This window comes from Salmo trutta, chromosome 29 (assembly GCF_901001165.1).
Source record: "Salmo trutta chromosome 29, fSalTru1.1, whole genome shotgun sequence".
Lineage (NCBI taxonomy): Eukaryota > Metazoa > Chordata > Actinopteri > Salmoniformes > Salmonidae > Salmo > Salmo trutta.
Genome location: NC_042985.1, coordinates 8,123,945 through 8,137,900, shown reverse-complemented (window position 1 = coordinate 8,137,900; position 13,956 = coordinate 8,123,945). Strand labels below are relative to the sequence as shown.

Below are 13,956 nucleotides of genomic sequence, written 5' to 3'. Positions count from 1 at the left end.
GACAGAATGGGTTTCATGGTCCAGTCATGGTACACTAGTGACAGAATGGGGATCATGGTCCAGTCATGGTACACTAGTGACAGAATGGGAGTCATGGTCCAGTCATGGTACACTAGTGACAGAACAGGGAGTCATGGTCCAGTCATGGTACACTAGTGACAGAATGGGAGTCATGGTCCAGTCATGGTACACTAGTGACAGAATGGGGATCATGGTCCAGTCATGGTACACTAGTGACAGAACAGGTAGTCATGGTCCAGTCATGGTACACTAGTGACAGAATGGGTTTCATGGTCCAGTCATGATACACTAGTGACAGAATGGGTTTCATGGTCCAGTCATGGTACACTAGTGACAGAATGGGGATCATGGTCCAGTCATGGTACACTAGTGACAGAACAGGTAGTCATGGTCCAGTCATGGTACACTAGTGACAGAATGGGGATCATGGTCCAGTCATGGTACACTAGTGACAGAATTAGTTCATGGTCCAGTCATGGTAGACTAGTGACAGAATGTGGATCATGGTCCAGTCATGGTACACTAGTGACAGAATGGGAAGTCATGGTCCAGTCATGGTACACTAGTGACAGAACAGGTAGTCATGGTCCAGTCATGATACACTAGTGACAGAATGGGTCATGGTCCAGTGAGACTATTTTCCTGACCAATTTGTAGATGTAGGGGATGTTCAGTAAAACAACATAGTCACATGGTTTCAGACCTCTGTACTCCAGTGACAGAATGGGTAGTCATGGTGACCTCTGTAAGATTGTACTCATCTTCTACTCATTGAATTACACAGTTAACGAGGGCGGCAGCAATTATACAAAAGCATTCATAACATCATGTTCAATGATGTCAATCAGTCAAAATCATTTTAAATATACAATATTGATGTATTTCTCCATGTCTCCGCAACGACGATCAATCAACAACAGCTATGATACGCCATAGTGCATGCCGTTGGTAGTCTGTTCAGAGTCTAGGCATCAGATGAGAAAGCATGGAATATTTCAGAGGAAGTCAATCTCCAGGGTGCACTGCTAGAGTAGCTTAAATAATAAATAAGGTAACCAATAGAAGGGATAGGATCAAATAATCAAATCACAATTTAATGAAGTACATTTAAAAAAAGGCTCAATACACTTTACAGAAATATCATAGAAGTCCTAAAAATGTATTAGCCCTTTCCACTCACAGCCCCTGTCACGACGTACACGGGTTGAAAATGCCAGATCTTGTCATTGATAAGTGGTGTTATAAACAACAAGTTGCCCCCATCCCTCCCACTATTGGGATACTTCTGCACATGTGTTGTCTGAGTGAAGGGAAACGCTGTAAATGGAGAGGAGTCGATGTGTTCTGAAAGATGACACGTTGACGATTATAATATATACCGCTTTGATGTCATACAAGCAAATCACACACCCATGAGTCCAAACGTACCCTTCACATTTCCATATTAGAAAACTCATCATTTACAGTATCAATGTTTATGATCACTATGTTTGATCCACAGTTACAAGAATGACATGCATCATACCCTGTGTAGTCCTGAACACAATGAGCCTGTTTGATCCACAGTTACAAGGATGACATGCATCATACCCTGTGTAGTCCTGAACACAATGAGCCTGTTTGATCCACAGTTACAAGGATGACATGCATCATACCCTGTGTTGTCCTGAACACAATGAGCCTGTTTGGTCCACAGTTACAGGGATGACAATTATCATACCCTGTGTTGTCCTGAACACAATGAGCCTGTTTGATCCACAGTTACAGGGATGACAATTATCATACCCTGTGTTGTCCTGAACACAATGAGCCTGTTTGATCCACAGTTACAGGGATGACAATTATCATACCCTGTGTTGTCCTGAACACAATGAGCCTGTTTGGTCCACAGTTACAGGGATGACATGCATCATACCCTGTGTTGTCCTGAACACAATGAGCCTGTATTTGTCGTATTGTGAAGAACATTTGTTGTGGAATACACACTTGAATGCACTCATGAAATAACAACAGTAATTAAGTGATGGTGAGGAAGCAGGGCTGTGTTCCAAACAAAAAACTACAAGTGTGCTTGCTTCACTTTCTCAATGGCAAAGCTAGGAGAGCTCAATAAAGCACCTTATAGTTAAAGGCTTTTTCCTTGAGTCATAAATGTGCAGAGGTGTGAGGCCTCATGGAGACACCAGTCAGACCTCTCACTCAAACCCACAGTTTGGAGAGGTGTGTGATCTCTTAGACACCAGTCAGACCTCTCACTCAAACCCACAGTTTGGAGAGGTGTGAGGCCTCATGGAAACACCAGTCAGACCTCTCACTCAAACCCACAGTTTGGAGAGGTGTGAGGCCACATGGAGACACCAGTCAGACCTCTCACTCAAACCCACAGTTTGGAGGTGTGTGTGATCTCTTAGACACCAGTCAGACCTCTCACTCAAACCCACAGTTTGGAGAGGTGTGTGATCTCTTAGACACCAGTCAGACCTCTCACTCAAACCCACAGTTTGGAGAGGTGTGAGGCCTCATGGAGACACCAGTCAGACCTCTCACTCAAACCCACAGTTTGGAGAGGTGTGTGATCTCTTAGACACCAGTCAGACCTCTCACTCAAACCCACAGTTTGGAGAGGTGTGAGGCCTCATGGAGACACCAGTCAGACCTCTCACTCAAACCCACAGTTTGGAGGTGTGTGTGATCTCTTAGACACCAGTCAGACCTCTCACTCAAACCCTTGTAAATCCTTATTTTTCTTATCTTGCACCTACTCCAACATTTCAATGAATATTCTCATTATGTTACTGATTGTATCCAGAGTATTTCCAGATGGTGTTACTGACAAATGCTGTGAAAAGTACAGTAAATGTAAAATGCACATACAATTCAATTGCTCTTTCAATTGCTACACTCTTAGGAAAAAAGGTGCTATCTAGAACCCTAAAGGGTTCTTCAGCTGTTCCCATAGGAGAACCCTTTGAAGAACCCCTTTTGGTTCCATGTAGAACCCTTTTGGGTTCCATGTAGGACCCTTTCCACAGAGAGTTCTACATGGAACCAAAAAGGGTTATCCTATGAGGACAGCTGAAGAACCCTTTTGAAACCCTTTTTTCTAAGACTGTACCATGGTCATGCGTATGCTTTTTCAATTTGGCCCAGTCCATACAGGCCCATTTCCACGACTGTAAGGGGTTAAATGAAGCACAAAAGACTGCATAGACAGAACACGTATCAGCAGCACAACTAGAGAGCTTCTCTTCAATAAGCCAATAAGAAGAGAAACAATAAGACAATTACCTGTGATTACCCAGAAGTCTCTGGTAGCGATGGAGGTATTGAGGTTGTGGTATTCCAACGCTGGAAAAGAACAGAGGAACAGCATGACCGGTCTGACATTTCTTCTTTATGTGAGTCAATATCATTTCTGAGAAGTTCTTTATGAATTTGACTCAGGTCAGAACTACATTGGGGCTTTGAGTGGTGGGATTTCTCCTTGTGAAAGCATCACTGCAGTGGTACTGAGAGTTTGCAGTGGCACAACTTAAACCTGCATTATGCCTGTGTGTCATAGAGTTTCTTATACTGAGAGCTCTGGCTGAGTGTCTCACTGTGAGAGCTTATATCTGCATGGGCTCTGCCTCTCTTCTGGTTGTCTGTTGACTTTCCCAGGCTTTAGCTGGGTTACATATTTCCTGCCTGATTAAGTACTGGGACAGGCACAGTGGTTTGGGGGAATGCTGTTTCACTGGCCTATGAAATCAGACACGGTACAGAAAGAGAGACAGGGGTAGAGTTGTATAGAGTGAGAGAGACAGAGACATCTGGTTCAGGTGTCACAAACAAACTGGCAGTGATAACAGCCCTAAGATGGCCGTCCGGCTGCGAGGCTGGCACTAGTCCCTTCGTCCCTCCTTCTCTCCATTCTCAGCATGTCCCCAAACATCCTCTACACATCTGTCTGGGGGGTTCTTTTATTCATTTCTAAAGATTAGCAAGCCTGTCACATCACCCTGTGCCACTGTATGAGTGAGTAGGGGAACAATGGATACTCTGGCATGTTACCCATTACGACTGCAGGGCTGTCAGCACAATCTCTTTAACACTGTAGTCTCAGCCATGCACAATCATGCTGCTTAATCTGTGATGATGTTTCACATAAACCTCAGAGCTCCACTGCTGAAGTTAGAGGGGCTAGGCCTAGGGATGAAAAACAGCATTCTGAAAGGTATTTGTTGGATGGATTTAAAGGAGCAGGTTGTGTGTGATTCCCTTGTTGAATATAGGAAAACAACAATGTACTCTAAACAGTAGTTTAGGAGTCAAACACTCATCAAATATTGAACAAACTAATGTGTGCTGTGATGATTCTTTACTTGATGAGATGTTTGGTTTTCTATCATCCACATTCTGGTTTTAGATACATTATCAACTGTCACAGCCTTACTAAAACCTTGGCACAGAGTTAGGCTTCTTAAATGTAGAAACACACACACACACACACACACACACACACACACACACACACACACACCACTGAAAGGAAGAAAACACAAAAGACAAGCTTAAAAACTCATCACCACATTTGATATCTATCTAACTAACTAACTAACTAACTAACTATGTATGAACAGTCTGAAAAATCCCCTGACCTTCCCTGGAATTCTCCAGGCTGTAAACAGTAGCGTTGGAAGTGGAGAGTGAGATTTAGGGCCGTCTCTGTCTGAACAGGGCCTGAGGTGTTCTACTGTGCACACTGATAAACCCCCCACTGTTAATTATTTACTGTGGTAATTGCCTTTGAAGAGTGGAGCCAGCCGCTGCCAACATATGGCAGAGACCTCCCTCACCTCCCTATAAAACTGTAATACTGTAATATTACAAATGGCAGAGGTACAAAACCAACAGGGCAAACTATCTCTCATCTCTCTCTTTCCCTCTGCTGAATCTAAACCAACAGGGCAAACTATCTCTCATCTCGCTCTCTTTCCCTCTGCTGAATCTAAACCAACAGGGCAAACTATCTCTCATCTCGCTCTTTCCCTCTGCTGAATCTAAACCAACAGGGCAAACTATCTCTCATCTCTCTCTTTCCCTCTGCTGAATCTAAACCAACAGGGCAAACTATCTCTCATCTCGCTCTTTCCCTCTGCTGAATCTAAACCAACAGGGCAAACTCTCTCTCATCTCTCTCTTTCCCTCTGCTGAATCTAAACCAACAGGGCAAACTATCTCTCTCTTTCCCTCTGCTGAATCTAAACCAACAGGGCAAACTATCTCTCATCTCTCTCTCTTTCCCTCTGCTGAATCTAAACCAACAGGGCAAACTCTCTCTCATCTCTCTCTTTCCCTCTGCTGAATCTAAACCAACAGGGCAAACTCTCTCTCATCTCTCTCTTTCCCTCTGCTGAATCTAAACCAACAGGGCAAACTCTCTCTCATCTCTCTCTTTCCCTCTGCTGAATCTAAACCAACAGGGCAAACTATCTCTCATCTCTCTCTTTCCCTCTGCTGAATCTAAACCAACAGGGCAAACTCTCTCTCATCTCTCTCTTTCCCTCTGCTGAATCTAAACCAACAGGGCAAACTCTCTCTCATCTCTCTCTTTCCCTCTGCTGAATCTGCTTCCTATCTTCCATTCATTGCTTCTCACTCCCCTCTTCTTCCTCTTGTTCTATTTTACTCACCATTCTACACTGTCTCCCCCCTCTCCCTGGCTCTATCTCTCTCCCCCCTCTCTCTATCTCTCTCTCTCTCCCCCCCTCTCTCTCTCTCCTCTCTCTCGCTCTCTCCCCCTCTCTCTCTCTCTCCCCCCTCTCTCTCTCTCTCTCCTCTCTCTCTCTCCTCTCTCTCGCTCTCTCCCCCTCTCTCTCCCCCCCTCCCCCCCATAGGATATTATGCTCATCACTTGATTTATTCACAGCACAAAGCGGAGGGTCAATGCAACACTCATTAACATTCATGCTTCTTATCTGGATTCAAATGCTGTCCAATGTAAACCAAGCAGCCATCTGCCCACCCCTTAATGATAAAGTAATGATGTTAGCAGATGTACTGTATGTCAGAGCACAGCCCCGTGGCACAACCCTCTCGTAAACAGGGTCACATGGGTCACCCCAAGTGCATCCTGGGTAGTCATGGATCAAGGGTCAGGGGTGACTCAGGTGTGAGTCTCAGAGGAGAAGTATGTGCTGCTCCTCCCAGATGTTTGGAAAACTGTCTGTGATGCAGGGAACATCTTGGACCACCGTCTCAGAATGGCATTTCTCTCTGTGCTGATCGGAGTGCATTAGTTTGTTCGTTCTCCCAGTTCAAATGGAGAGAGCAGGCAGACGGTAGACTAGAAGAGTGTACTAGGACCGTTGTTTCCCTGTGACTGCTCATTCGTCCTTTAACATACACAGCTGCTATAGGGAGGGAACACTGGAGCAGCCTAGTTAGATGTGGCCTGTCCTTACAGAGGAGGAGGAGGCAGGGGGTTAGCTGTACCTTAGCATCCTGTCCTTACAGAGGAGGAGGAGGCAGGGGGTTAGTTGTACCTTAGCATCCTGTCCTTACAGAGGAGGAGGAGGCAGGGGGTTAGCTGTACCTTAGCATCCTGTCCTTACAGAGGAGGAGGCAGGGGGTTAGCTGTACCTTAGCATCCTGTCCTTACAGAGGAGGAGGCAGGGGGTTAGCTGTACCTTAGCGTCCTGTCCTTACAGAGGAGGAGGAGACAGGGGGTTAGCTATACCTTAGCATCCTGTCCTTACAGAGGAGGAGGAGGCAGGGGGTTAGCTGTACCTTAGCATCCTGTCCTTACAGAGGAGGAAGAGGAGGCAGGGGGTTAGCTGTACCTTAGCATCCTGTCCTTACAGAGGAGGAAGAGGAGGCAGGGGGGTTAGCTGTACGTTAGCATCCTGTCCTTACAGAGGAGGAAGAGGAGGAGGAGGCAGGGGGTTAGCTGTACCTTAGCATCCTGTCCTTACAGAGGAGGAGGAGGAGGCAGGGGGTTAGCTGTACCTTAGCATCCTGTCCTTACAGAGGAGGAGGAGGAGGAGGAGGAGGCAGGGGGTTAGCTGTACCTTAGCATCCTGTCCTTACAGAGGAGGAGGAGGAGGCAGGGGGTTAGCTGTACCTTAGCATCCTGTCCTTACAGAGGAGGAAGAGGAGGAGGAGGCAGGGGGTTAGCTGTACCTTAGCATCCTGTCCTTACAGAGGAGGAGGAGGAGGCAGGGGGTTAGCTGTACCTTAGCATCCTGTCCTTACAGAGGAGGAAGAGGAGGAGGAGGCAGGGGGTTAGCTGTACCTTAGCATCCTGTCCTTACAGAGGAGGAGGAGGCAGGGGGTTAGCTGTACCTTAGCATCCTGTCCTTACAGAGGAGGAGGAGGAGGAGGAGGCAGGGGGTTAGCTGTACCTTAGCATCCTGTCCTTACAGAGGAGGAGGAGGAGGAGGAGGCAGGGGGTTAGCTGTACCTTAGCATCCTGTCCTTACAGAGGAGGAGGAGGAGGAGGAGGCAGGGGGTTAGTTGTACCTTAGCATCCTGTCCTTACAGAGGAGGAGGAGGCAGGGGGTTAGCTGTACCTTAGCATCCTGTCCTTACAGAGGAGGAGGAGGCAGGGGGTTAGCTGTACCTTAGCATCCTGTCCTTACAGAGGAGGAGGAGGAGGCAGGGGGTTAGCCGTACCTTAGCATCCTGTCCTTACAGAGGAGGAGGAGGAGGCAGGGGGTTAGCTGTACCTTAGCATCCTGTCCTTACAGAGGAGGAGGAGGCAGGGGGTTAGCTGTACCTTAGCATCCATTCCTCACAGAGGTGGAGGAGGAGGAGGAGGAAGCAGGGGGTTAGCTGTACCTTAGCATCCTGTCCTTACAGAGGAGGAGGAGGAGGCAGGGGGTTAGCTGTACTTAGCATCCTGTCCTTACAGAGGAGGAGGAGGCAGGGGGTTAGCTGTACCTTAGCATCCTGTCCTTACAGAGGAGGAGGAGGAGGCAGGGGGTTAGCCGTACCTTAGCATCCTGTCCTTACAGAGGAGGAGGAGGAGGCAGGGGGTTAGCTGTACCTTAGCGTCCTGTCCTTACAGAGGAGGAGGAGGAGGAGGAGGAGGCAGGGGGTTAGCTGTACCTTAGCATCCTGTCCTTACAGAGGAGGAGGAGGAGGCAGGGGGTTAGCTGTACCTTAGCATCCTGTCCTTACAGAGGAGGAGGAGGAGGCAGGGGGTTAGCCGTACCTTAGCATCCTGTCCTTGCAGAGGAGGAGGAGGAGGCAGGGGGTTAGCTGTACCTTAGCACCCTGTCCTTACAGAGGAGGAGGAGGAGGAGGAGGAGGCAGGGGGTTAGCTGTACCTTAGCATCCTGTCCTTACAGAGGAGGAGGAGGAGGAGGAGGCAGGGGGTTAGCTGTACCTTAGCATCCTGTCCTTACAGAGGAGGAAGAGGAGGAGGAGGCAGGGGGTTAGCTGTACCTTAGCGTCCTGTCCTTACAGAGGAGGAGGAGACAGGGGGTTAGCTATACCTTAGCATCCTGTCCTTACAGAGGAGGAGGAGGCAGGGGGTTAGCTGTACCTTAGCATCCTGTCTTTACAGAGGAGGAAGAGGAGGCAGGGGGGTTAGCTGTACGTTAGCATCCTGTCCTTACAGAGGAGGAAGAGGAGGAGGAGGCAGGGGGTTAGCTGTACCTTAGCATCCTGTCCTTACAGAGGAGGAGGAGGAGGAGGAGGAGGAGGCAGGGGGTTAGCTGTACCTTAGCATCCTGTCCTTACAGAGGAGGAGGAGGAGGAGGAGGCAGGGGGTTAGCTGTACCTTAGCATCCTGTCCTTACAGAGGAGGAAGAGGAGGAGGAGGCAGGGGGTTAGCTGTACCTTAGCATCCTGTCCTTACAGAGGAGGAGGAGGAGGAGGAGGCAGGGGGTTAGCTGTACCTTAGCATCCTGTCCTTACAGAGGAGGAAGAGGAGGAGGAGGCAGGGGGTTAGCTGTACCTTAGCATCCTGTCCTTACCGAGGAGGAGGAGGCAGGGGGTTAGCTGTACCTTAGCATCCTGTCCTTACAGAGGAGGAGGAGGAGGAGGAGGCAGGGGGTTAGCTGTACCTTAGCATCCTGTCCTTACAGAGGAGGAAGAGGAGGAGGAGGCAGGGGGTTAGCTGTACCTTAGCATCCTGTCCTTACAGAGGAGGAGGAGGAGGAGGAGGAGGAGGCAGGGGGTTAGCTGTACCTTAGCATCCTGTCCTTACAGAGGAGGAGGAGGAGGAGGAGGCAGGGGGTTAGTTGTACCTTAGCATCCTGTCCTTACAGAGGAGGAGGAGGAGGCAGGGGGTTAGCTGTACCTTAGCATCCTGTCCTTACAGAGGAGGAGGAGGCAGGGGGTTAGCTGTACCTTAGCATCCTGTCCTTACAGAGGAGGAGGAGGAGGAGGAGGCAGGGGGTTAGTTGTACCTTAGCATCCTGTCCTTACAGAGGAGGAGGAGGAGGCAGGGGGTTAGCTGTACCTTAGCATCCTGTCCTTACAGAGGAGGAAGAGGCAGGGGGTTAGCTGTACCTTAGCATCCTTTCCTCACAGAGGTGGAGGAGGAGGAGGAGGAAGCAGGGGGTTAGCTGTACCTTAGCATCCTGTCCTTACAGAGGAGGAGGAGGAGGCAGGGGGTTAGCTGTACCTTAGCATCCTGTCCTTACAGAGGAGGAGGAGGCAGGGGGTTAGCTGTACCTTAGCATCCTGTCCTTACAGAGGAGGAGGAGGAGGAGGAGGAGGAGGCAGGGGGTTAACCGTACCTTAGCATCCTGTCCTTACAGAGGAGGAGGAGGAGGCAGGGGGTTAGCTGTACCTTAGCGTCCTGTCCTTACAGAGGAGGAGGAGGAGGAGGAGGCAGGGGGTTAGCTGTACCTTAGCATCCTGTCCTTACAGAGGAGGAGGAGGAGGCAGGGGGTTAGCTGTACCTTAGCATCCTGTCCTTACAGAGGAGGAGGAGGAGGAGGCAGGGGGTTAGCCGTACCTTAGCATCCTGTCCTTGCAGAGGAGGAGGAGGAGGCAGGGGGTTAGCTGTACCTTAGCATCCTGTCCTTACAGAGGAGGAGGAGGAGGAGGAGGCAGGGGGTTAGCTGTACCTTAGCATCCTGTCCTTACAGAGGAGGAGGAGGAGGCAGGGGGTTAGCTGTACCTTAGAATCCTGTCCTTACAGAGGAGGAGGAGGAGGAGGAGGAGGCAGGGGGTTAGCTGTACCTTAGCATCCTGTCCTTACAGAGGAGGAGGCAGGGGGTTAGCTGTACCTTAGCATCCTGTCCTTACAGAGGAGGAGGAGGAGGAGGAGGCAGGAAGTTAGCTGTACCTTAGCATCCTGTCCTTACAGAGGAGGAGGAGGAGGAGGAGGCAGGGGGTTAGCTGTACCTCAGCATCCTGTCCTTACAGAGGAGGAGGAGGAGACAGGGGGATAGCTGTACCTTAGCATCCTGTCCTTACAGAGGAGGAGGAGGAGGCAGGGGGTTAGCTGTACCTTAGCATCCTGTCCTTACAGAGGAGGAGGAGGAGGCAGGGGGTTAGCTGTACCTTAGCATCCTGTCCTTACAGAGGAGGAGGAGGAGGCAGGGGGTTAGCTGTACCTTAGCATCCTGTCCTTACAGAGGAGGAGGAGGAGGCAGGGGGTTAGCTGTACCTTAGCATCCTGTCCTTACAGAGGAGGAGGAGGAGGCAGGGGGTTAGCCGTACCTTAGCATCCTGTCCTTACAGAGGAGGAGGAGGAGGAGGCAGGAAGTTAGCTGTACCTTAGCATCCTGTCCTTACAGAGGAGGAGGAGGAGGAGGAGGAGGCAGGGGGTTAGCTGTACCTTAGAATCCTGTCCTTACAGAGGAGGAGGAGGAGGCAGGGGGTTAGCTGTACCTTAGCATCCTGTCCTTACAGAGGAGGAGGAGGAGGCAGGGGGTTAGTTGTACCTTAACATCCTGTCCTTACAGAGGAGGAGGAGGAGGCAGGGGGTTAGCTGTACCTTAGCATCCTGTCCTTACAGAGGAGGAGGAGGAGGCAGGGGGTTTAGCTGTACCTTAGCATCCTGTCCTTACAGAGGAGGAGGAGGAGGAGGAGGCAGGGGGTTAGCTGTACCTTAGCATCCTGTCCTTACAGAGGAGGAGGAGGAGGAGGAGGAGGCAGGGGGTTAGCTGTACCTTAGCATCCTGTCCTTACAGAGGAGGAGGAGGAGGAGGAGGCAGGAGGTTAGCTGTACCTTAGCATCCTGTCCTTACAGAGGAGGAGGAGGAGGCAGGGGGTTAGCTGTACCTTAGCATCCTGTCCTTACAGAGGAAGAGGAGGAGGCAGGGGGTTAGCTGTACCTTAGCGTCCTGTCCTTACAGGGGAGGAGGAGGAGGAGGCAGGGGGTTAGCTGTACCTTAGCATCCTGTCCTTACAGAGGAGGAGGAGGCAGGGGGTTAGCTGTACCTTAGCATCCAGAGCTTACAGAGGAGGAGGAGGAGGAGGCAGGGGGTTAGCTGTACCTTAGCATCCTGTCCTTACAGAGGAGGAGGAGAAGGAGGCAGGGGGTTAGCTGTACCTTAGCATCCAGAGCTTACAGAGGAGGAGGAGGAGGAGGCAGGGGGTTAGCTGTACCTTAGCATCCAGAGCTTACAGAGGAGGAGGAGGAGGAGGAGGAGGCAGGGGGTTAGCTGTACCTTAGCATCCAGAGCTTACAGAGGAGGAGGAGGAGGAGGCAGGGGGTTAGCTGTACCTTAGCATCCAGAGCTTACAGAGGAGGAGGAGGAGGAGGCAGGGGGTTAGCTGTACCTTAGCATCCAGAGCTTACAGAGGAGGAGGAGGCAGGGGATTAGCTGTTCCTTAGCATCCAGAGCTTACAGTACAGTGACTCAATCATAAAAAAAAATGCATCGTTGTAGAGGGCAACAGTCATGAACATGGCCGAGCAACAGTCACAAACATCCAATTACTCAGAGGGCTGGGGAACGTCACTCGTCCACGTTATTCTATACAAGTCCTTCCAGTACCTCAGTCCTTCTTCTGAAGAGACCCATGCTACTCACTGCTATAAATACCCAGACAGAAGTGTGTCATGCAGGCTATATGAAACCCACAGGGGTGTCTAGGGAGTAGTATGAAGTAGGCACGTAGACTCTGATCTCAGGTCAGTTTTGTATTTTAACCCCAATAAAGGTAAAGGTTAGGATTGGGGGGGTAACCTGATTCTAGATCTGTTTCTGGGGACACTTGATGTGGATCATGAGGATGTGTTAGGAGGACATCGAGGAGGCACTAGGGCACTTACGTTCAGCAATGACCAGCGGTGGGTAGAACAGGAAGTAGCCGACCATCTCGGCGGTCAGCTGACCCAGGAGGTTAGAGGCGGCGGTGCCGTTGAGAGGGGCGGTCCCGTTCCTCACCATGTAGACCAGAGACACAGCAGGAGAACCCACTGACTGAGACACACTCAGCATCTAGAGGACAGGGAGATGGAGAGAGGGAGAGAGAAAGAGAGAGAGAGAGAGAGAGAGAGAGAGAGAGAGAGGGGGGAGGGGGAAGGGGGAAGGAGGGGCATAGAGTCAAAGTTGCACAACATCATTTTAATTTAGATCAATCTACTTTAATGTGTAATAAGTTACAGAGGAGGTATAAAATCTATTGGCATAATTAGCATAACAAAAGTATGCTTAAATCCATAAAGATAATACAACGGCTGTCAAGAGTGAAACTGGCAAGCCATTCGCCACTGTGAAAGTGTTTATAATGTCAACTACACAAAAACTAAACCTTGACATACATACATAATATAGTGGACATGTTAACACGGCAGCTAGGAAGCTCATTAAAACAACACAAACATTGTCTCCCTAAACACATCAGTTCAGACCAGAGAACAGCTTCTATTTACAATGGCACACGAACAATGCACTTAGGAATGATAATTATGCTCCAATTATACACAGCTTGCATTTTGCTTTGCTAGTGCCAAACCTCTTCAACTGCAGAGCTGTGCCTGTGAAAATGGTAGGTGCAAAATGCTTTGAGATTTTATCCATACAAACTGTGCCACACATCATCAAAATGACCAATCAGACGACCCATATTTAGACTCTTTGGATTTGTTTGTACTGAAGTTTAATGTCATAAGATGTAAAATAAGCCACAACACAGCATCAACACAAGTCTGGTATAAATATCAACTGTTCGTTCAATTTGAAACAGTTAGAAGTAAAATGACTAAAATTCCGATGTCCAAACTGTCACGCCCTGATCTGTTTCACCTGTCCTTGTGCTTGTCTCCACCCTCTCTACCCTCCTGACCACTCTACCTGCCTGCCGTCCTGTACCTTTGCCCCGTCTCTGGATTACTGACCTCTGCCTGCCCCTGAGCCTGTCTGCTGTCCTGTACCTTTGCCCCGTCTCCGGATTACTGACCTCTGCCTGCCCCTGAGCCTGTCTGCTGTCCTGTACCTTTGCCCCGTCTCTGGATTACTGACCTCTGCCTGCCCCTGAGCCTGCCTGCTGTCCTGTACCTTTGCCCCGTCTCCGGATTACTGACCTCTGCCTGCCCCTGAGCCTGTCTGCTGTCCTGTACCTTTGCCCCGTCTCCGGATTACCGACCTCTGCCTGACCCTGAGCCTGTCTGCTGTCCTGTACCTTTGCCCCTGTTGCTGTATAAACATTGTTACTTCAACACGGTATGCATCTGGGTCTTACCTTATCCTGATACAAACAATAAATAATTGATCAGTGGTGGGAAGCTTTGATAAGAGTACCTAGAGATTTAGGCTATGTATTAGGAAATGTGTATACAATACAAAACCATATAACTTTATTAATGCCCTGCTGGGACCAGTAACAAGGACATCATGAAGAGCAGAAAGATAACATACTGTCTTCACATACTTCCTACTCATACCAAATACAAGCCATTTACAGACATGTGTGCATACATTTGGCATACAGGAGGTACCAGGAATCAAACCCACTATCCTGGAGTTGCAAGCACCATGCTCT

The 13,956-nt window shown here is 49.4% G+C and overlaps 1 protein-coding gene across 4 annotated transcripts in view; it reads right to left on the bottom strand.

Annotated features, from left to right (window-relative positions):
* The window catches only part of LOC115166846 (UPF0606 protein KIAA1549L), a 155,350-nt gene that overhangs the window by 57,698 nt on the left and 83,696 nt on the right, over positions 1–13,956 (bottom strand). For all 4 annotated transcript variants that reach the window (XM_029720717.1, XM_029720718.1, XM_029720721.1 and 1 more), the window contains 2 exons: positions 12,245–12,413; positions 3,310–3,369 (listed from right to left, as the gene is read on the bottom strand). In XM_029720717.1, coding sequence (XP_029576577.1) covers positions 3,310–3,369; positions 12,245–12,413 — 229 coding nt within the window. The remainder of the gene's footprint in view (positions 1–3,309; positions 3,370–12,244; positions 12,414–13,956) is intronic.